Consider the following 20858-nt stretch of genomic DNA (forward strand, 5'->3'; position numbering starts at 1 on the left):
ATTGGCGGTGGTTGCCTTGGCCGCGGCTCGATCGGATGCGCGACGCGGCTGCGGCGGTTGGCGAAAGCGATTCTTGATCACTGCCGCTGCCTTCAGTGGACGAATGCTTCGGTGTCGATGCGCCCGGTTGACAACGCGCGCGAGCGCGAGCGCGTGTGTTGTGTATTTTCCGATCCGGTTTCCAGAGAGAGGGCCGATAATCAGACGCCGGCGGGTCTTTACGGAGAGTCTCGGGGATTTCTCTCAACACGTCGAGATATTCGACCTTCCAGGTTGTTAGCTGGTCGTGTGCCACATCGTGCCATTTCTGAGTGGGTGGTTCGACGGCCAGCGCTTGAAGTGTGAACGCAAGCACCTGACCAATGGCAGTCCGGTGGAGGCGCAGTTCATCGTCCGCCTGCACATCCGCCTGCGCATCCTGATTAGGGATATCGTCCTCAGCCTCTTCCACGCTTCGTGTTCGCCGGTCGTTGGGGTGTCCGCGCGTCCTCGAGATTCATTTGCTCTAGGCTGTTCTCGAGCAAAGTTTCCGACGGGTTTGTGCGATCATAGAAGGTGACTCGGCCTTGGATTCCAAACTCATCTCGAAGGGGTTCATCGTCTCGGGAAACCTCAATGACCTTTTCAACAAAGTTGTCCACCGTGTGTCGCTCAAAATTCCGAAGAGAGGCTTTCGAATAGATTGATCTGTTCTGGATATTCGTGACGACATAATCGATTTGGGTATCAGAGGGGAATAGTGGGCGCATGGTAAAAGCAATATTACGGTCGAATTTGTCCCAGATCTGTTCCTGTAGTTGGGGGAAGTCACGCCAAGGAACGATGTGCTTGGGGTAGAGTCGGTTCACTGGATCGGCCGCGTCGCCCTGAGTAGTAAGGGTGGCATCTGCCTCAACTTGGATCCCTTGGGAGAGAGAATTGTGGCAGCGATCGAGGAGGCGAAACAGGGAGTTTGGTTGCACTCGACGTTCAGCGTCTTCTCGCGCCTTTCTCTCCTCCTCCTCACGGCGCTCTGCCGCTTCTCGCCGCCTGTCTCTCCTCCTCCTCGCGGCGCTCTGCCGCTTCTCGCCGCCTTCCTTGTTCTTCAATCTGACGTCGTTATTCGGCTATTGATTCCTCCATCCCGTTTCAAAAGAGTTACTCGGCCGATAATCGAGCCCAAGCAACTCAACAGCGGAGGAGGCTCTATTCGGCGCGGGGAATAGAGTCGGGAGAGAATTGCGTGTCGGGTTGTTTACCAGCTTACTCACCCCTTCGGCCGGAGTCCAAAGTTGCCTCAGGCAGTAATATACGTCGGTTTAGGCTCATTTGTCCCCGCAAAATGCGCTGGTTTGAAGAAACCTCAATTTGCTATGTTGTAGTCAAAATAGTACGATCCCCCACCCAATCCTTAACAAGTGGAGTCAACTATTTCAATTGCATCACTCTGGATACTCACAATTCGTTTATATAGATACTGTAGAGGATGCTTCCATTGTACGATCTTGCTGAGATGAAAATGTACAACCAGGAAATTAGTGAGCAAGTACGTTTTCCAAACACGGTGAGTTGGCTTACCTCTCTCATTGACTGCTGATTTGCGTAACGACGCTACTGTATAATCTAGCCTTTTAAGGATTCAACACTATGCAGTTAGTACCCATCGGAGCTCATCCACACTTGGAGAAGAGGCCGTACTTCCCTGTCTATTATTAATACACCGCGATGGTACCTCCTTACTGTGGATTTGGCTCGCCGATACAGTTGGTAGCCACTTCGTTTCATGCTATCGCTTGGGGTCCCGAAGAGTGTGGGGCCTCTCTCGTCAGTGGATGAACATCAAGTGGGGACCAATGCCTACCCATTGCTCTTGCGATAGAGGCCGTTGGCGGTGAACATTGAGAAACTAATCTGGCCATTGTGTTTGAGTTGCTTCATCATGAGCACATCGGTATCACGTTCCCGACAATGTTCGCGGGACGTACGAAGGCGACCAAGGCCCTGAATTGGAAGCGGACAGTGAAACTATCCTCCAACGGAGTCGCTCTGTGTGCTATGCTTTACAGTATTCATGACGTAACTGCGCGGGGTGGCCACATCTTGATCACGACCACCAACGTCATCAAGCAGCTGGATAACGCTCTCCTATGCCCAGGGCGCATTGATATGGAAACTGACTTCGGCTATGGCTGTTCAGGGACATTTCGCACGTCCTTCACGCAGCCGCCACCAGGGACGCCCTGGGTGTTCTACGCACTAGAGGACAGTTTCGCCCACATTCCTTGCCAACTTGTGCGGAGTAGACGTCAGATTATATCGTTCATCCATCGGCTATATTCGCAAAGATTGTCACTCCTTCTCGGTACCGTGCAGCAGAGGTTCAGACTTTATTTTGACAGTACAGAAATCGTCCTATAGGAGCGGTCAGCGATGTTTTTGGCTTCTCAAGCAAACCACAACGGCACTCACACTTGGACATCAATTGCAAAGAAAGACGTATCATCATTTCGTTCCCCTGGCTCATCAGATTACTCGTGTTCAACGGCCAAATCCATAGCATCTGGGTGAGTGCCGTGATCATCTCCCAGGGCAGAGCGCACAACGACGAGGCAAAGAATCAGCCCATATCCTTCCCCAACAGGCTTCAAATAATAGCAAGTCTGCATATTGGGACCGCAGTTGAGGTGCACGCACGGAAAGGGAGACGCAACCTATCACGCGTAATCGTTAGAAGAAACACTGGCCTGCATTTATCCGATATTATTCACCCGCTTCCCGTCAAACGACGGAGCCGAGCAGAAGGCAGTAAGGCCACTTTAAATGTAAAGTCGGCGTCTCAGATTCCGATAAATCGAAACTCTCTGCCTACTTCGGGCAGGTGTCTGGACCCACAGTTTATTGGCAGATTGCGTCGAATCCCGACGATCACACGAATCCGCCTGCCTGCAGAACGGAAGATGATGTCCGGACTGGTGTACACATATCCCAAGAAAGAACATGAGCATGCCGTTCCGAAAGCGGTGGAGAAGAAGCTGTGCAGTAGGGATTCCATAGGCCAGTCTCGGGAGAAGAAACAGAATATGTTCCCGGCCGGAATCGCGGAGGATGCATCCTGCTCAACCCTGAAGAATTGAGAAATCTATAAAACTTGGTCGCTTACCTGTAGCAGCACCTCCTAAACTGTAGCGAATTTTTTTTCGTGGCAACGACTCAAAACGAGCACTTGTTGTCATTTGGTGTGTACTGTACGCAGGCTTCCTGCAACACCCACTTCAGCAGACTAGTATCAGTAAATGGGCTCGTGGGTAACATTGAAACACCTTCTGGTCCTACAACGCCTTATCCTAACTGGACCTGGAGATGTTGACTCGGCCTCAAACCGGGAGGTCAGCTCACTTACTCCAGTAAGAGGACTAGCGAAGCGTAGAACAGGAAAGGTCGCATCGAATGCAATGCTTTATAACGCTTTGAGACTCAGGATAGTTAGGAGACAATATACTGTAGCACAGAAGCTGGCTGTCCTTGAGCGGCCAATGAAGGTGACTTTATAGACCGCGCACTTCGATGCCAAGCGCGAGGCGCTATATCTGATTAGGAACATTATACTAGCCAGGCAATTTTACAAGATAACAATGTCCTGCAACTTCTCATGGCACGTACCCGTTCCAAGGAAGGTGGTTTAATGGAATACCTGACCGTGCCCATTTTAAATGAGAAACAGATGGTCATCTACACGTCCTACTAAGCGTGAGGCCATATGATGATGTTGGTCAATGGGAAAGCAGAATGAAACCCGTCAAACGAGCGGGCATTTTTTCCCACAACTTGACCGTTCGCGTACCAGCGAGGGAAGCCGTGGTTTCAGTCGCACACAGCCCTAGCTGGTCATTTTTAGAAATCCGTACTTCGTTTGAACCATAAACCTACCTTTTTCTCACCCAGTTGAATCTACAACTCATCCGACTGAACGTTATGACTTTGCCGAGCCACTTGAGATGATGAGAGTTTGGGAGGTCAATCAGTGCCTCCATGGAATACGCGCGCATCAGTCTCGTTGATCTGACCGAGGTCGATCTTTGACGGTGACTGCCGAGCACGGGCGCTTCTAACAAGAGCTTTCCCCCCAAAGCCCGGCCATCTGGCTGAGCTAACCTAGACCAGTACTGTAGCAGGTCATGGCAGAGAATCACGGTCGTTTATGACTGGTCTCGCGTCATGTGGTCAAAAATTCATCCATCATCAACAGTCAACGCAACATCCTCTATTCTGACCGAGCCAGCTATGGACTTCATTGTCTGAAGCAATAGAATAACCTTAATTAGAAGCAACGCAGGTCATGTATTTAGAAGTTGGTGACATAGGTGCTGTAATAGCACGGACTATCATAGCTGAAAACAGCTCGGCAATTCATAGAATGAGTGGTTAACTCAGATTGCAAAGTCGGGCAATTCCATTGCTATGAGCACAACCGCCTGGCCCTCAAGATAGCAGTAACCATTAAGGCAAAGCACAGCGAAAACTTTCTCTGTTCTCCAAACGAACAGGCTCTCGGTGACTGAGGTATTCCGTCTTGAGCACACGGCACCAGCCAGTATGTTGCCCACCGTTAGCCTCTGTTTACCATGGCTCCTGGTTCTGGTCGGCCAGATTGCATGGAGACGTTCAGCGGTTTCCCACCTCAAGACGGAGAATTTGACCCTTTCGATTTGGCCTTATCCATCCGTAGTGTAATCCAGAATGGCGCGTCTGATTCTTTACCCCACGCCAAGGGCAGTATCTCCAGAAACACCAATTGCGCAATCACACGAGATCTGCCTCCACGTCGCGAAGCGGGCATATTTGTGACAACCACTTAAGAAAATACCAGTGGTCCTATATTGGAATAGCGAGTAAAGAAATCCCAGCGGTGGAGCTGGTAATAAAAAAAGCCCCAATCAACCTTATTTGGGCGTGCCGGTCACCGTTGCCGAGGGGTTCCTACCCATTAGACCCGGGTCAGTGAGCCAGGGAAATCACCCACCCGACACAATGCCATCTCATTCGTCCACAGCAAAGGGCGCAGATGAAGTTGTATTCTCGTCGGGGGTCGCTCTCTTCTTATTCTGAGGGCAAAGCGTGGGCCCAATCAGAAAGCCTGATACAGAGTAATGAAATTCAAGGTTTAGTGGTACTCGGTGATCCGAATCTGTTTCATTGAGTTTCGATTCTCCATTCTAAGCAGTCTAGAAGATCAGAAACTCCCCAAGGGTTTCTGAAACATTTGACATTCTCGCACACGATACGGGGTATGACGTCATGGGCAAAGAATAGCGGTCGGGTACAGGCAGAGGTGCTGCAGAAACTGGAAAATCCGACGAAAGAAGGAACAGGCAATCATTGTGCTCTGTTAGACCACGGTTGCCCGACAGCTTCCAAGTGCCAAAGCCCACTTGCGCAGACATGCAACTCGTTTTCCAAGTATTTCGGTATACTTGAGACGCCTATTGACCTGCGGCGCGGTCCCACCAGTCGCGCACATCTTCACCCTGCCATGTCCACGCCGATCATTTCTTTCCTCAGTCGGCCCCGTCTTTGATTGAGGACCTGACGTCTTGGGCCCGAAACCCTGAGAGGGCATGGTCATTTCGGGGCGTAGAGTCGGGTTTTGCTCTTCGCATATGGTCACCATGTGCCCCTGGACATTTGATGGGAGGGAGCACACGCAGAGATGACCGGATACCGCACCCGGCACTTTAACGACTCCTGAAGTTCCTCTGCACCACATGAAGGTCCTGGACTTGAATCTGGCGAGGCTGGTTGCTAGTGCTACACAGTTGGTCTTGCCGGGCGACCGGAGCGCTTGGAGATATAAGGCCGGCGTCTCCCAGTCCTGTTCACTCCAGGACCAGGCTTCTTGTCCTCACTCACTGGAATGTGCAAGCGCAACAGTGTGCACCTTCACAGGAAATGGCGGGCCTGTGTAGTATTTTCCCTTCATGGCCACGGGCCCCATGTTGTGTCACTTGTGCCCTGGACCGTTCCCAGATGAACATGTTCTTTTGTTCTCAGGTCCCCGTTCTGAGACACCCCAGCTATGGGCAGCCACCTCTACGTGGGGCTGGGGACTAGTACTTGCCAGAGTATATCCACTCATGACGCAAGGAAGCTAAGATCTGCTCGCGCCATGCCGTCGGTTCTTACCAGCATCGGTGCCACATCATGCGTCACGGGCAGAATGGAGGCCCGTATGGAACGGAGGTCCGTATCTGTCAATGCCCGCTGCTAGTCATGTACAGCCCTTAGCTTAACTTTTGTGGTACAATGTACAGTATTCACTCGAATCGATTCCATCTGTAGTATATCCTGGTCCTGAACAATAACGCAAAGGATGAATGACGTCGCGAGAGCTGGGTAACTTCCCGGTTCGCTTCGGACAAGCAGTCCGTGAGTCGGCGTATGTCTGCTTAAAACCGATTGCTTATTGCATACTGTACTCAACGTTCACGTTCGGACGCCTTCAGATTATGGTCCGCTCGACAGATACCGACCTTGGTGACGGGTCATGCATCACAGGGCCTCGGAGATTGCCCGTCTTGTCACTGCTTGGGGCGGAGATCTCGCAACAATGAGGCAACCAGCGACACCTGGGCCAACCCATGATCTAGGAATCCGGGAGCCCGATGTTTCGGAAACGGGCAAATCATCCGACAAGACCACTGTTCTAGCTCTCGTGATGAGCCTTATGATAGTGACTAGTGGGGTTGTGTTTGTGCGCGGCTGAAGACCCAGAACTCCCCGCTCGTGTTTGTTGGTGCTCGCTTGTGGCTGGAGGTCAATTTGTGATGCACACAATGCCCGATCCTTCGGATGGGTTCTCACCGCGCATCAAGACCCGAATCTCCCAGTCGTGCTTTGCCTTCGGCGCAGCATGACACGGCTCCACGCTAAAGAGGGATTGACCAGGCTGGATGCGACCATGCGTCTTCCAAAATGTGATGATCGCCTTTTGAGGAACCTGATCGCGTCGATGGGAGACCCAGTGGAGGGGGCTGGATGACCTGCAGACCAGGGGTAGGGCAAATGAAGCGGGTCACAAAAGGGGGAAAGGAAAAAGGAAAGATAGAAATAAAGGGGGCAAGTGGGGGAAGTGAGGGAGATGAGGTAAAGACCAAAGAGGCAAGGAACGGCAAAGATCTGGTCAAAAGATGACGAGAATTGGAAAAGATGATAAAGGAATCACTAAGTAGACGGTCAAACATTTGCGATACCGTCTCCGGGAACAGAATGCGCGATCTGTGCGGGCATTGAATCTGTTCAGATGCCCAGGCGGGCGCATCACTTCACCGCCTTCTGGTCGGTCCCTTGTTGTCCTGGGCCATCAACATTTGCTGGTGCTCGGGAAGGCCCGCGACTGGTCCTTATGAGGAAGCTGTCCACCTGGGGGTTCAATTTGAAGCCCACCTGGGGAATCCGAATGCGCACCGAAGAAAGATAATGTCCTCGTATTTCGACCTCTGGGCTGAGGGCATAAACAAAGAGACCAACAGATGGTATACTGGAATTTGTACATACTATTACCCTAGGCTACTACAAATGTAGGCCTTGTCGCTCGCGATTGTAATCATGCGTATCAATGGTCTACTTTTCGTACATGAATGGTCAATGATACGTTGATTCTACTCTAATATAGGGCCATAGTACACGACCGATACGCCAGCTGCGAAAGTGCTTACTGAAACCTTCACAATTATCCGACATCAGAGACATCTGGCGGTACGTACTATTATTTCCGCGCAAGAGCCAACAATCTCATCGCATCTGTTCACCCACGATAATTCACCGATTCGGTCCCAGATGGTATGAGACAATTTGAAAACATGTCCCAGTGGATAGTGAAAACATTGAACGCGAACGTATCCCTGTTGGCTTCTATCGCATTGATAGCCTGGGGACCGAAGAAGCAATAGTGTTTGCTTCTTTGCGTACATTGTAGGGGAGGACGAAGCAGTCATTGATACTAAACATCATACTTTCAAGATCATGATGAGAGAAAGGGTAACATGGGATGGTGGAGAGTCTATTGTTTGTATTGGCTAGGATGACTAGGATGACTACGAGATTTCCTGCAAACTCAGAACTTGTTCACTGCTTATTGCTCTTTTGCTAAGCCATCCGCTCCCGACCTTCCCCTCATGTGCGGAAACCAGAGGCTGTACCAGGCGACGCTTTTCGTAACCTCCGACCGTAATGCTTGTTCGACCGAAGAAGCCTAGGCCAAAATTAACCAACAGATGCAAGGAAGCCGGACCGGTGGAGGGCCACTGCAGAATGTACACGATAGTAACCACCTTGTCAGGTAAAGAGGCTCATCAGAATTTACTCCTGGTACACTGAAGCCGTAACGTTCTCCCAGATCCGCTGCTCTTCCCCAGACGGCCCAATGCCAACCAGGCAATACTTCCTAAAACGTGGCAATTCCCACAGTGCCTCTGACTTTTTATCAAGGTATATTCGCAATAAAGATGATACGCAGCCTCTGTTGCATTAGATGATGATGAAGATGACAATTCGTACGCTGACCCCTCGCCTATGTTGTTTTTCCCCACTAGACCAAAATACGAATCCGCACCTAGCCTAGTGGGTTATGGTTTAGAATCCAACTGCCTAGGCGACATGCAGGGATCCACTATCTACATCCTCTATGAGCTTCCATTGTGAACGATTGCTTTCCCCGACGAATTTCGAGCCTCGTCAAGGCCTGTGCTGGCCTGTGCTGGCCTGTGCCTGGGCTTGTGTTCTGCCGCCTTCGTGGCGCGCGACCTCGAAACCCTGCGATGCCTCCGCGAAATCCAGTACCGCCCCAAGGATGCTGCTGTCTGGCGGGACATCTTGTAGCCTACCTTCCCTACTGTGTGGCCTGCTTCTCCCAGCCTATCTGATATATTATTGGATGCGCCTCCAATCTTGTGCTGTAATAATTGTCGTAGTGCGCTGAGTGTTGTAATATGAGGCTGGTGTAGATCAGGAATTAAGCCGAACCATCGGAATTAATCCCGAAGTATGTATACGAAGAATCAACATGATTGGAAATCAAGTTAATCTTCTCGTTGTATATATAGCCTCATGTTTCCTCTGAATAATAATAATCAAGCTTCCTTTGAATTACAACAGCCTCTGCAGTGGTCTCGATCCAGGGGTAAATCTACAAAATTGATGCTCCCCCCTGGTACGGGTCTAGGATGCAAAAAACTGGTGTAAAAAGTTGCTCAGGGCTTTAGGAATCGACTCTGCGTATATATGATCTAGCAAGAAGCTAAATTCCTTAAGCATTAAGGGCTCATAACCTGTGGGAAGCGACCGATTGTCCTCCTATTGGGTAGCCGGTAGGCCAGCTATTCAGGTGTAGCTGCTTACTAGGCAATGACTAAGCGACCTCGAACCCCAGGGCAGGCGGAAGGGGACGTCCTGACTAGTCTGACCCCATTGATGGATACTGCAGCGAATCCATCGATGGATCACGCGGAGGAGTTTTAAGGAAACTCGATGTTAATCAAGTCTTCCTAGAAATCAGACTGATACTACACGAACGCATGCATGTATCCAGAAAGAGATCTGTGTACATCTTCCTCGCGCCACACAATTGCTGTCCTCGCACCCTCTTCCGCCAGATGTTCTTCAGGCTCCTCCACGCATTCGTTTGCCAATGACTCCGTTACTCCGTCGGCTGCCACATCTCGATACAGCTGTTCACTGCAGTCACAGCGTCCGCATCAGCCCTAGCATAGTTTCTGCGCAAGTGGACTACCGAAGCAATCACCTGCTCCTTCCACAGCTTCGTGCAGCTTCGTGCAGCTTTGGCACGTGATGAGCACCCATAATTCATCACTGCGAGACTAATTCCCGTACGTGCAGCAAACATTCCCGCCCCAATTCAGTTCGCAATACCTGCACCATCAACGTCAAGAATCAACCAGGACATTACCTCGAAGCATGGGTAATGTATCAGAACTGATCATATCATCGAGCAGGGGTACATATCTGCAGCATCTCTCAGAAATAACAGCAATAATTATTCACTACATCTTCTAACGGCAAACCGCCCAATGAAATGAGATCAGACAATTCGCATACATTGCAAACTTGGCCTGAAGCAGTCTCCGTCATATAAGTTGCCGGTTCGCCAGTCCGCATCCCAGGGATGAATCGCATTTGTCCCCTCAGGCTGGTTCACAATGTGGGCTGCCGGATTGTAGCCACTTGGAGTCCTAGTGACCATAGGCGATGGGCATTCTGCGATTGAAAGACTGCGATAGGGTTGCTCAATCCCCAGCGGTAGATGTCCCTGGTACACATGAACATATTGCCGCTGCTGCACTAGAGATAAGCAGTAATGCTGAGCACGCTGTGTCTCGACCGATGATGTGGCCATTATGGGCTGCGTCACAATCGGATTTTGATCTTGTACGGAAGCTTGTGCTACGTATAGCATCCGGAGGGCATGAGATTCATGAGTCGGTGTTTCCTGCTGGTTTGAGGGACACTGCTCGTCCGAGATGAAAATGGCGACTTGACCTGGATCTGAATCTCCGGAAACTGCATCTCTCGAGGAGGGAGAATTTGCGGTTTTTGGGGGATGAGACCGTTGTTGATGCTTTATCAAACTTGCCTTGCGGCGGAACCTCCATGTTGTTAGAAAGCCAGCGGAACCATAACTGACGGAATCCCTACATTTGTTTACAAGTCGACTCCTGGCAAATATAGGGCCGCTCTCCGGTATGTATTCTCCGGTGACGGGCAAGACTTGACGACTTGTGGCGGTCAGCACTAGGAGACATGGGTAAGAGGATACGGTACGTACGTCAGAGAAAGCTTTACGGCATTCTCTGTCTTCACAAACATGAGGCTTTTCTCCCGTATGGACCCGCGAATGCACCGTCAAGGCACTTCGCTGGTGGAAACTTTTATTGCAGTCCTTGACAGTGCAATGATACGGTCGCTCATTGGTATGTATGCGGTAGTGTCTGCACAGGTCTGATTTGCGATTGAAGACCTGCTTCTGTAAGCGTGAAATCTCGTCTGCTGTAACGAACGAAGGGACCGAGATAAAACAGGAAACGATTTGGGAAAAAGCGTATACCTTGTTGCAGTGCTCCCAAGTGCAGTAATGACCGCGTCCACCACTAGGTCTCATGATCTGAGGGGCAAAGCGCAGACCCAAGTCTTTTGAGGAGGTGAGCTGCTACTCAACGTAAGAAAAAGTCGACCGAATAGCGATATAGTAAAAGCACAGGGAGGCAACACAAGTCCAGAGGTACGTAAAGAAGCTGAATGAGGAGATGGAGAAATGAATATAGGGAACTGATTATTCCACTAAAGTGATGACCCAAGGGAAACCGGAATAAGAGTTAAAACGGATGACAGTCTTGAAATGTTACAGGTGACAGAAAAAGGGAGTAAAGCGTCTCCGAGTGTGGCAACCACCTACGGTGGAGCTAAAGTAAGTGACAAGTGAGTGGGAAAGCCAAACAAAGGAGGTCTGCAGAGACGTCACTAAACAGAAGTATTATTGACATCTAATTCACAGAACATGCGTCTCCACATAGAGACAGGAGGTCAATACCTCAGGCTGAACGATGTATCATATCGCAAGTGCAATGAACGGTGGAGGGAGCTGAGACGCCCCGCAGAGCCCAAGCAAAACCAGCCGGTAGGTATTCGGGAATGGTGTGCGCCTTCCTGCTCCATTAGCATGCCTAATGGCTGCGCGGTCTCTCACTTGTGGAGGCGCAATGAATGAGCAATCTTTACAATTAAAGCAACTTTGTAATTGGATGCAAGTCGCATACAGAAAACCATGTTTGCTACTACAAACAGCTGCTGTGGCACCTCCAGACAATAGAAAGCCTTAATCAGAAATCTTTACGATTATGCGAATGTCCTTGGCACCTGATTCGTCTCCGGAGCGATCGACAATGCGCGTGACATTCTCCACAAACACATTGCTCATCATTCTACTTCTGTCCAATCGAAGCACTATATTCCTTTTATACAAACGTAAAATAGGGAGATTCTGTCAAGAGAAGAGTGCCAACTGTCTATATTTTGTATACCGTGCTGCGTATATGGGTCGCTCCAAGTTCGAAGTACCAAACAAATGGTTTGGGGTGGTAGCTTTCCACATCACCTACCACCAATTCCCGACCGAGAAAGGTTCCAAGACAGGATAATGTACTTCAAAAGGTTTCTAGGGTAAGAAGAATGCCTTGAGGTGTCTAGAAGCTGACAAAGATGTCCGTATAGAAACGTATTGATTGTGTAGGTGTCAGTAACAGTCCATCTCCATTGCCTATGACGGACAGGTAGATTACCGGGTTGGTTATTAAACCAGCGAAGACCGGATGGCTGCCTACTTGTTCAGTTAGTTGCCTTGGCCCCCTGAAGCACCGGACACTAATCTAAATCGGACGTGACTGCATACCGCGGCCTTGAACCCGCACGGCGGACGATTCACATTGAGGTTCAGCCCAATGGTATCGATAGACATTTTTGGCTTCTGTTACCCGGCGGCTGCCAAAAACGGCAGAAAGGTACTTTTGACATGTTGATCTGGCCGAATTGATTTGCGTAATCATGATGAAATAGCAACTAAAACCTGTTTCGCATGCGACGAGGCTCGCAGATATTGCTGAGCCCCGTGATGTCTCCGTGGTCGAAATAACGCGGTGAAACGTTATAGACAGAAAGAACATGCACTGGGCATGATGTTCGAATTTTTGCGTGGGGAACTTAAAGATTCTGGCCTTGGCCCCTACTGTTTTCGTAGGCAAGACAGCAACCAGGATTCACCAAGGACCTTGGTTTGGGCGTCGACCATTCCCAGCTGACGGTTGCAGCACGTCTACGAAATCGGTGATCAATATTCAGCGTGACACCTCGCTGCAAGTGCTGGCATTCGTACGTCTGCCCTCATTGGCTGGCAGAAGTTGCCGCCGTGTAGTTACATTTGGCGGACGTGCAAGGGACCCCACGCAAATCCGCTGTAGCAGCTGGCAGCGGCACGGCATGCCCGCCTAAATAGAAACCGCAAATTTTATTCCCTTTACCAAGTCATGCATTCTCAGTCTGCAAGCATGTGCGTGGTAGTATACTATAATCCCTTACCTATCTCTTTCTCGGTGGTTGGGTCTTACTTAGGATACCATTGCCTACTTGTGCAAAATACGCCGCTTTGGCGGGCATATCTTAGACGAACTTCAGAGCGTCCTTTTCCAGTCCGCTATGCCCAGATTTGTTGGTCTGTATAAGAGATGTCTACTAACTCGCTAGGTTTGTGTGGAGTCGAATTGACACGCGTTTTGTGATACAGACGAAGATAAGTGTAGGGATACAGCGCCACGAGGTGCCCGAGAGGAGTGGAAAATGATCGGGATCTTTCTCTTCTCTGAGCGCTTGGCTATACAGTATCCGCAGACAGGAGAATGATGGGATACTATTCAAAAACAAAATTTGCGTGTAAGCGTTCCTTCGCTTAGAAAAGGTCAATGCATTATTGAATGTAATGGGCCATTTTCTGATGAAGCTATTAGGGTAGAATCACCTATGGAGAAGATTTTGCGATGATCTTTCGGTAATCTATATAACTTACTTTCACCCATGTCATGCGTCTCCCTGGTTTAGTACACAAATTTACCTGCATTCATTCCTGATGATCACACCAAGATGCCTGGTTTACTCAACATACATAATATTGCGCACTTTGGTGCCCGGAAATAGTATTTTTTGGGCTCTCCTCAACATCATGACAAATACCCTCTATGGGCTTAGATCCTGTTTGCTTCGTTTACCAATGCTGCATATTACTGATTTAGGTATCCCATATGACGGAAGAGATACGTAACTTGTGATATCTTGTGCATTAGTAGATCTCGACGCCCTTGATAGTGGGCAAGAGGGGCCACGTCCTCATTTTTTAATTCGTACCTACTAGCGGCGGATGCAAATTACATAGTATCGTCACACCGTACTCCGCAGTCGTCTTACTCTATATTCCCAGCAATGCTGTATTGATTTCAAGTGCGTCAAAGACCAGAATATTTCATGGAATAGTGGAATGCAGGCTGGAGGACGGTATAATACGAATTCGAGCAGAACTACCCCTCTGAAATCACCATGCGCGGGCTTCCCTTTCGAAATTGACACCAACCCAACGGCGATGTTAAAAGTAGATCTATCAGGCGGGCTGGTTGTGATGTAACTTGCATTAGGGGCGCTAAACACCTCGCAGTGATAGGACCATACATTCCCGCTTCTTGTGTGTGTGTATATTCATACTCTGACTCTTCGCAAATAAGAGCGATATTGAGGATACCCTGTCTATCTCTCCCTATATATTTTTTATATACACTTAACCATTGCTTTCCTAACGAATTTCGAGCCGCGTCAAGGCCTATGTTGGCCTAGTTGCCTGGTGTTCTTTTCTGCGGCCCCCGTGACGCGCGGCTTCGAAACCTCTGCGACGCCCGTTTCTTGTGCTCCGCACTTGCTGAGCACCCCTAATTATATTCTCACTCTAGCAGGATTCAGCCCTTATGCTTTCCGCTTTGGAGCCGTATCCCGGACTGTTCTTGGGAAGGGGTGAGGTTTCTATCGGGATGCTGACGGGAATGCCGTTGCTGATTTCGAACTGCTGAGCGACCTTGTCAATATACGCTTCTTGACTGGGGTACAGTATCCTGTTTTGACGGTCTCGTCGGACGGACATTCCGAGATAGTAACTGCATCGCCCCAGATCTGTCATTTGGAAGCTGTTTCGGAGGCTCCGCTTGATCTTCTTGATTTCTGCAACGCTGGGTCCTACGATCAGGAGGTCATCGACGTACACAAGTACATGTTACTTTGGACGAGGATGCCCAGGTCAGCGTTGATCGGCTCGAAGCCCAAGTTTCGTAGGGAATTTGTCAGGGACTGGTACCAGATCTGAGGCTTGTTTAAGGCCATACAGTGCCTTTCGGAGTTTGCAGAGCTTGGATGTGCAGTCGGTCATGTGGTGAGGCTGTTCGACGTAGATCTCTTGGTCTATGTACCCGTACAGGAATGCCGTCTTGACATTCATTTGTTCAATCTCGAGATCTAACGCCGCTGCGATTGCGAACAGAGCTTTGTAGCTCATTGGCTTGACCACGGAGGCGAACGTTTGGTCATAGTCGATCCCTTCTTCTTGTGTGAAACCCCTGACTACACATCGTCACTTGTAGCGGATGACTTCACCACGCGGTCCCCGTTTGAGTTTGAATACTCATTTTCTACTTAGAATCCGCCGGTATTTGAGGGGATCAACAAGCTCCCACGTCTTGTTCTGGTGAAGCGAGTTAACTTCTTCAAGCATGGCTCTTTCCCATTCGAGCCAGTTTGCGTCGTTCTTCGCTTGATGCAGAGACCTTGGCTCAAACGGTTCGTTCTCCTTTGCAGCCACAGTTAAGATTGTTGGGATGACATTATCTTCAGGCATATGCATTAACCCAAGTTCTTCTTCGCTGTCACTAAACGTGTCCAGTGTGGCTTGCGGAGCGCGAATTTTAAGTTCAGGATGATGTTCTAGAGCTTCTTGTCGCACCGTATAGATTGGGCGGTCACGCTGGAGTTCTGGATAACGTTGCCCTTCTCCTAGGATCTGACCTTGCTGATCGTCGCCTTGTTGCTGGTCGCCGCCGGTTGGTGACTCATTCCTTCGGACGATGTCTTGTAAATCATCTGCCGAAGCCCAAAAGGTATCATCACGCCGGTTAGGCGACAAGGTCCTGTCTCCCGGTACAGCAACGGGTGGCTGCGAGTCTTCGTCACTCGACTGGGCTAGCACTCGTGAGTCATCGTTACTCGATCGAAGCAATGTGTGCGAGATATCTTTCCTCGACTTAGGTAGGGCCCGCTCCGGCGGTGCCATCGATAATTGGCGCCCCGAAGCGGGCACGGATGCTTGCCGTATGCCTACCGACGGTTGGTTTATTATTCCCACCGTCTCACTCCCCCTGCGGCAGCAACCGTACCGCAGGTAAGCCGTCTCGTCTGGCCACCACATCTTCTCTGGTCTGTGTGGAAGGAGCTTTAAGGACTTCATGAAATTCAGCATTTGGGGTCCCAACAATTCGTCCGTCTTCCAGCAGGATACGGTAGTTGGTATTTCTCTCGTAGCCTAGTAGAATGCATGGCCTTGTTCTTGGCCCTGTGAGCTTCTTCCTCAGTTTGGGGGGAATCAAGTGCTCCCCTTTGGATCCGATCACTCGGAGTCGCGATAAGTCCGGCTTGACACCGTACCACGCTTGATATGGAGTCATGTTCAGTTCGGATGAGGGCGACCGGTTGGACAGGAAGGCTGCGGTTCGCGCAATCTCGGGCCAGGATTTCGATGATAACCCCGCATGTGCGAGCGTTGGGCCGACTCAATCGTAGATTGTCTTGTGTGCTCGTTCAGCGACTCCGTTCTGCTGGTGTTGGTCAACCCCTGTGACTTCCGCTTGGATGGCCCGTGAGAAGAGGATGAATTTCATTTCCTCTCCCACTTGCTCCGGGATCCGGTCGAGTCGGATTCGTCTGCATTTTCGCTCAGGCCGCTCGTTGTGGTCGAGGAAGAAACGCAGTGACTCGACAACGTATTCCTGCCGTCGTGGTATCGGAATAATCTCGACCCAGCCTGTGAAATCGTCAACAATAGTAAGCCAGTAGCGACTGCCGTCCAGGCCTCATCAAATGGCCCCGCGACGTCAATATGGAGGAGTTCCATTGCGTATTCCCCTCTTCTGCTTTGTCCCGATCGGGTGTGGGTTCCCAATCATTCGCCCCCGGAGACACGGGTTGCATGGCTGACGTGGTTCCATGTCCCGGATGCCGTGGGCCTGCTTCTGCAGCCGTTGTATGTTCGCGTCGCTCAGGTGGGCCAGCCGGTTATGACACAGAGTCATTTGCGGACTGACATGGTAGGCGGGAAAGGTAAGATTCGTCCAGAGATCGAGTGCGTACACTCCATGATACTGGCTGGCTGTATATAGGTTCTTTCCGTTTGACTTGTTGCGAATACTGGCCCCCTGACTTGAGAATTCAACTCTGGCTCCTCGATTGAAAAGCTGGCACTGATATCAGGTTTGCGTGTGCTGACGGGACGTAGAGGACGTTGTCGAGCATCAGCCATTTCCTTCGGCCGCGCACATTGCGCAGGATATTTACCGTTCCCACGCCTGAGGGAGTCGTGGAGGTATCGACGCTCCTCAGGGGGATTCCATGATACTTGTCCATCTGTATAAACCTCGAGGTGCTATTGCAGACACGCTGAGCACATCCACCTTTGACGATCCACGCATCACGGATCGGCAGGGTTTTTGTAGCCATCATTTGAGGGGATGTGATCGAGCAGGACGAGGTTGCCCTCTACATCCTTTCCGAATGCTTTATTGACATCTTCTTTGAAGACCTGAGTCGCCATGAAGGTGGGTCTCTTTGGATCCTTTGGGCCAGCTACATCGTTCATCTTCGTCACGAGTGGAGGGCCGCCTCTCTAATGGCCTGCGGGCGCCCGTATGCGAACTACCCGGTTTTTCCTTGTGGCTCTTTCCGTCTTTCGTCTGGTCCTTTCGTTTTGGATTCTTGCGGAAGCACTCAGAGTCCACGTGATAGGGTTTCCGGCAGAAGGAGCAGAATGGGACGTTATCGATCTTAATTCCACATGTCGTCCCGTCCAGTGACGGTATGAGATTCTTGTCGCCGGGTTCACGGATGAGAGCGAGGGCAGGCAGTGTGTGCCCGTCGACGGGTTGTTTGCCCAACTGTCCCTTCTGATGTTCTTCCTTAATGGCCTTGTTCTCAATATAGCCGAACGTGGGCGCCGCTCTCGTAATGGTGTCATCGGCATCCCTTTCATTGACAAGGTTCATTTGTCGAAAGATATGGTCGCGGAAGCTCTCATACTCGGGTCCAAGTGCATGCAAGAAGAAGAATGTTCGCTCAATCTCGGAGGTAACACAGTCTGGGTCAAGGAGGAGCTTTTCAGCATGAATCTTCCGGATCTCAGCGCCTAACGCTTGGGCGCTCCCACACTTTTCTCTCGTGAGGGACATATACCGTCGCTGGAGATTCACGTATGTGCCAATGCCTTCTGGTTTGAAAAGGTCTTTTACAGCCTTGATAAGCGACTGGACTTGTGAAATCTCAGAGACGTTGATGCTCTGGGCCGCATTGTGTGTCAATTTCGCTGTGATCATCGCCGAGTAGAGTTTCTGGCGATGGGCCCACTGTCGTGCTTTGTCCTTCTCAATTGGCGGCACCTCTCCATCGTCGGCAACCGGAGAAATTCGAAGGAACTCGTTGACCTTCTGCTTCCACTTAAAAAAAGAAACTAACTATAAAATAACCTTTTAACCCTTTTTCCATTCCAACCAGTCACTGGCTTTAACAATGACCGGGATGTTGTTATAGAATGTGCTTAATCCAAGCTGTTCAAATCTGGCAGCGTCCATCATGGTGTAGATGCTCCTCGGGACTGAAGAACTCTGGACTGGATTCGTTGTTGGCTAAGTCGGCAGTGACCGAGGAATCTCCATCCGAAGACTTAAGGGAACGTACTTCTAGCCCAAAGAGCTCTAGACTTGACGCAGGGCTAAGAAGACTCGAGATGACGGACGGGCTGCGGTCCGACGAGCTTGGCGTAGGTGTGTGTGATGGAGGGGCGTATTCACTGTCTGGTAAATCGCACAGGCTGAGGTAACGGCGGTACGGCTCAAAGAAGTAAGGGAAACGGACACGATCAACCGTGTATCGAGGGCTTTGCTCGGGCAAGTTTCTGGGTCTGTTTGGCCGAAGATTATACCGGGATGAGCTGTCACCACTTGAGATTAATTTTGTATATCCGATCTCGGTCTCCGTTGAGTTGAGGCGACTCGGGCCCTGTTCGAGACTAAAGAGCGCAGGTTGAGCCGGACAAGGAGAATTGCGTGTAGTGGTACGGCGGGATCTGGCAATTACAGATGCAACAGCATGTGCCCGACGTGTGCGTTCTTCCGGTGGTAATTTTCTGTACGCCCCTCCGACTGCGTGTCGTGAGAGCAATGGAAACTTCGCCCTTTGGATTTCCTTATGAGATCTATGCTTTCTTGTCATAAGTTAGCATGGCCAGCGCATCGCCTTTTCTCGAGTAGATAGGTATGAAAGACCAAAAGGGATCTCGGTATGTTGAAGGGTGCAGGCTGTTTCAAATGTCTCTGGCAGTATGATATGTCTGTAGCGGTGTGACGAGATATCCCCTCTTGGGAGGAGTCGTAGGCTATGATTTGTTTGTCGATTTTCCTTGGCGCTGTGGTAATGTGTTGTCTCTTGTGAGGACATGTTGTAGGCTATAATTGGTCTGGCGAAGTATCTGCAGCAGTGTAGCGATTTTTGTCAGAATCGCGAGACTTTTCCACACAAAACTATCCCCTCTTGATCGTTGGGAGTATATCCTCTTCACTGAAGAATCAATAAGTTATCCGATTTCAGTAAGTAGGTGCTCTTAATGGGGAAACTTAGGAGTAGGGATTGTTTCTCCAATTCAGGGTGAGCAACTCCGGGCTCATAACCTGATGAATGAGAAAAGATCGATCATTGTTGGTTGTCTTATTAAGAGCTATATCTATCTTTACAGGGTGGGATGCTATATATATGCCATTTCCAATCCATGCTGCAAGGTTCAGCCACCGTGATATTCAACAGGCTCTATGTACGGGCCCAAAGCCCACGCATGGGGCCCATATGGGCCCCCAAACTCTGCGAAACGATGCAAACAGCGCTTGACGCCGTGACTACATAACTTCTGCATTATACCCTTGGTATTTTGAGTATTTCAGATACAGGACGCTCTTATATCCAGTAGCAAGTTTTGATATAGTATTTCATACTGGCATACTGCTTCCTTTAACTGATCTATTAGTAGTGCTGGAAGACATCATCCTCTCTTATCTTCCGTTTCCTTCCTGACACACGTTGCTGGGGATTAATTTCTGGTAGCTGTGGCTCAGGATCATCCCTATCCTGCTCTTCGTCCTGCTCCATATCCTGTTCCTCAGTCTCGCTAATCTCATCAAGTTCTATGTGCCCTAACTTCTCATCTCTTTCTTCCCTCTGTGTTTCTATCTCATGGCGAGTGAAATATTCCTGAAGATACTGCATCTCTTGTTGTCCAAGATCAAATCTGGCAGTACAAAGAAACATCATCAGGTCTTCAACTGTCTCGGACTTCATCTGACCGCGCCGGTAATGGCAGAGATCACGGGCAGTATTGAAAAGTCTCTCAACGCCTGCACCGGTTGCTGGAGCGAAAAGGATATCCCGTGCAAGAGATGCGATTGCAGGGAAGCGGGTTTGGTTATCCCTCCAGAAAGGAAGAGGTTCCATATCGATTATATCTAGTAAAGGCTCAGCAAGAGAGAGATCGAAGATCTATAAACATACCACTGTCTAGATACTGAGTTATCTCATCTAGAAATATTAACCAACAGTCCAGGACCCGGGGGTCACGGCCTAAGTACAACGTAAAACATAATACTTCTGTTCAGACGATCATATTAAAATAGATATGATTCAGCTATATATAAGGCAGGATGGTATACGAGAGAAAACCCGGCCTTAATCAAGGTTTGGAAAGGAGTTGTCTGCAGTACAGAAGGTCATCAGTAGGCGTCTGTGCGATATATACTCGCCCATGTAGAAAGATATATCACACCCCCGGAAATTTCGCGTAATCCAGTCAGCCCCCCAAATATTCGTCTTATCCGAATAACCGCCCGCAAGCTGACCCCCAAAGAATGCCACATATTTGGGGATACCTTGAGCCCACGAAATCTTGGCACTTATTGGCTGGTTCCGTCGGTTGAGGAAAATTG

At 49.8% G+C, this 20858-nt stretch overlaps 11 protein-coding genes across 11 annotated transcripts; 3 read left to right on the forward strand and 8 right to left on the reverse strand.

The window, feature by feature from the left end:
• Positions 1–437: 437 nt before the first annotated feature.
• On the reverse strand, positions 438–1917 carry BDQ94DRAFT_176287 (uncharacterized protein; the record flags this gene model as incomplete). The annotated part of the gene is made up of 2 exons (XM_026772656.1): positions 438–1089; positions 1841–1917. 2 exons carry the CDS (start codon positions 1915–1917, stop codon positions 438–440), a joined length of 729 nt encoding a protein of 242 aa, XP_026619586.1.
• Positions 1918–1947: 30 nt separating this feature from the next.
• BDQ94DRAFT_176288 (uncharacterized protein) lies at positions 1948–2397 on the forward strand (the record flags this gene model as incomplete). The annotated part of the gene is made up of 1 exon (XM_026772657.1): positions 1948–2397. The coding sequence occupies one exon, from the start codon at positions 1948–1950 to the stop codon at positions 2395–2397; it is 450 nt and encodes a 149-aa protein (XP_026619587.1).
• BDQ94DRAFT_155335 (uncharacterized protein) lies at positions 2256–3141 on the reverse strand. Its single transcript, XM_026768448.1, has one exon. It carries the CDS (start codon positions 3088–3090, stop codon positions 2905–2907), a length of 186 nt encoding a protein of 61 aa, XP_026619588.1. The 5' UTR covers positions 3091–3141; the 3' UTR covers positions 2256–2904.
• Positions 3142–4412: 1271 nt separating this feature from the next.
• On the reverse strand, positions 4413–5166 carry BDQ94DRAFT_155336 (uncharacterized protein). The gene is made up of 3 exons (XM_026768449.1): positions 4786–5166; positions 4565–4690; positions 4413–4524 (listed from the first exon to the last, which is right to left on the reverse strand). The coding sequence occupies exons 1-3, from the start codon at positions 4814–4816 to the stop codon at positions 4436–4438; spliced, it is 246 nt and encodes an 81-aa protein (XP_026619589.1). The 5' UTR covers positions 4817–5166; the 3' UTR covers positions 4413–4435.
• Positions 5167–5247: 81 nt separating this feature from the next.
• Positions 5248–5858, reverse strand: BDQ94DRAFT_13310 (uncharacterized protein). Its single transcript, XM_026764204.1, has one exon. The coding sequence runs from the start codon at positions 5741–5743 to the stop codon at positions 5366–5368; it is 378 nt and encodes a 125-aa protein (XP_026619590.1). The 5' UTR covers positions 5744–5858; the 3' UTR covers positions 5248–5365.
• A 194-nt stretch (positions 5859–6052) lies between these two features.
• Positions 6053–6244, forward strand: BDQ94DRAFT_164364 (uncharacterized protein; the record flags this gene model as incomplete). The annotated part of the gene is made up of 1 exon (XM_026769994.1): positions 6053–6244. The coding sequence occupies one exon, from the start codon at positions 6053–6055 to the stop codon at positions 6242–6244; it is 192 nt and encodes a 63-aa protein (XP_026619591.1).
• Positions 6245–6299: 55 nt separating this feature from the next.
• On the forward strand, positions 6300–7207 carry BDQ94DRAFT_155338 (uncharacterized protein). Its single transcript, XM_026768450.1, has 2 exons — positions 6300–6676; positions 6715–7207. Exons 1-2 carry the CDS (start codon positions 6521–6523, stop codon positions 6799–6801), a joined length of 243 nt encoding a protein of 80 aa, XP_026619592.1. The 5' UTR covers positions 6300–6520; the 3' UTR covers positions 6802–7207.
• On the reverse strand, positions 6715–7236 carry BDQ94DRAFT_13312 (uncharacterized protein). The gene is made up of 2 exons (XM_026764209.1): positions 6838–7236; positions 6715–6776 (listed from the first exon to the last, which is right to left on the reverse strand). The coding sequence occupies exon 1, from the start codon at positions 7215–7217 to the stop codon at positions 6903–6905; it is 315 nt and encodes a 104-aa protein (XP_026619593.1). The 5' UTR covers positions 7218–7236; the 3' UTR covers positions 6715–6776; positions 6838–6902.
• Positions 7237–10072: 2836 nt separating this feature from the next.
• BDQ94DRAFT_164366 (C2H2-type zinc finger protein) lies at positions 10073–11149 on the reverse strand (the record flags this gene model as incomplete). The annotated part of the gene is made up of 4 exons (XM_026769995.1): positions 10073–10637; positions 10687–10766; positions 10817–11008; positions 11096–11149. 4 exons carry the CDS (start codon positions 11147–11149, stop codon positions 10073–10075), a joined length of 891 nt encoding a protein of 296 aa, XP_026619594.1.
• Positions 11150–16394: 5245 nt separating this feature from the next.
• On the reverse strand, positions 16395–17337 carry BDQ94DRAFT_176291 (uncharacterized protein; the record flags this gene model as incomplete). The annotated part of the gene is made up of 3 exons (XM_026772658.1): positions 16395–16645; positions 16820–17040; positions 17108–17337. 3 exons carry the CDS (start codon positions 17335–17337, stop codon positions 16395–16397), a joined length of 702 nt encoding a protein of 233 aa, XP_026619595.1.
• Positions 17338–17396: 59 nt separating this feature from the next.
• Positions 17397–18464, reverse strand: BDQ94DRAFT_177433 (uncharacterized protein; the record flags this gene model as incomplete). The annotated part of the gene is made up of 2 exons (XM_026772899.1): positions 17397–18344; positions 18405–18464. 2 exons carry the CDS (start codon positions 18462–18464, stop codon positions 17397–17399), a joined length of 1008 nt encoding a protein of 335 aa, XP_026619596.1.
• Positions 18465–20858: the final 2394 nt, after the last annotated feature.

Source organism: Aspergillus welwitschiae (assembly GCF_003344945.1).
Source record: "Aspergillus welwitschiae strain CBS 139.54b unplaced genomic scaffold BDQ94scaffold_102, whole genome shotgun sequence".
Lineage (NCBI taxonomy): Eukaryota > Fungi > Ascomycota > Eurotiomycetes > Eurotiales > Aspergillaceae > Aspergillus > Aspergillus welwitschiae.

Excerpts from the sequence above, each read along its gene's own strand:
- BDQ94DRAFT_155338 (XM_026768450.1), top strand. The coding sequence starts at position 6,521 with ATGCATCACAGGGCCTCGGAGATTGCCCGTCTTGTCACTGCTTGGGGC. Across the intron at positions 6,677-6,714 it reads AATCATCCGACAAGACCACT|TGGGGTTGTGTTTGTGCGCG; the intron begins GTTCTAGCTCTC and ends GATAGTGACTAG.
- BDQ94DRAFT_13312 (XM_026764209.1), bottom strand. The coding sequence starts at position 7,217 with ATGTTTGACCGTCTACTTAGTGATTCCTTTATCATCTTTTCCAATTCT.
- BDQ94DRAFT_13310 (XM_026764204.1), bottom strand. The coding sequence starts at position 5,743 with ATGTGGTGCAGAGGAACTTCAGGAGTCGTTAAAGTGCCGGGTGCGGTA.
- BDQ94DRAFT_155335 (XM_026768448.1), bottom strand. The coding sequence starts at position 3,090 with ATGCATCCTCCGCGATTCCGGCCGGGAACATATTCTGTTTCTTCTCCC.
- BDQ94DRAFT_155336 (XM_026768449.1), bottom strand. The coding sequence starts at position 4,816 with ATGCCCGCTTCGCGACGTGGAGGCAGATCTC. Across the intron at positions 4,691-4,785 it reads GCGACGTGGAGGCAGATCTC|GCCAAATCGAAAGGGTCAAA; the intron begins GTGTGATTGCGC and ends CGGATGGATAAG. Across the intron at positions 4,525-4,564 it reads GGTGGGCAACATACTGGCTG|CCTGTTCGTTTGGAGAACAG; the intron begins GTGCCGTGTGCT and ends AGTCACCGAGAG.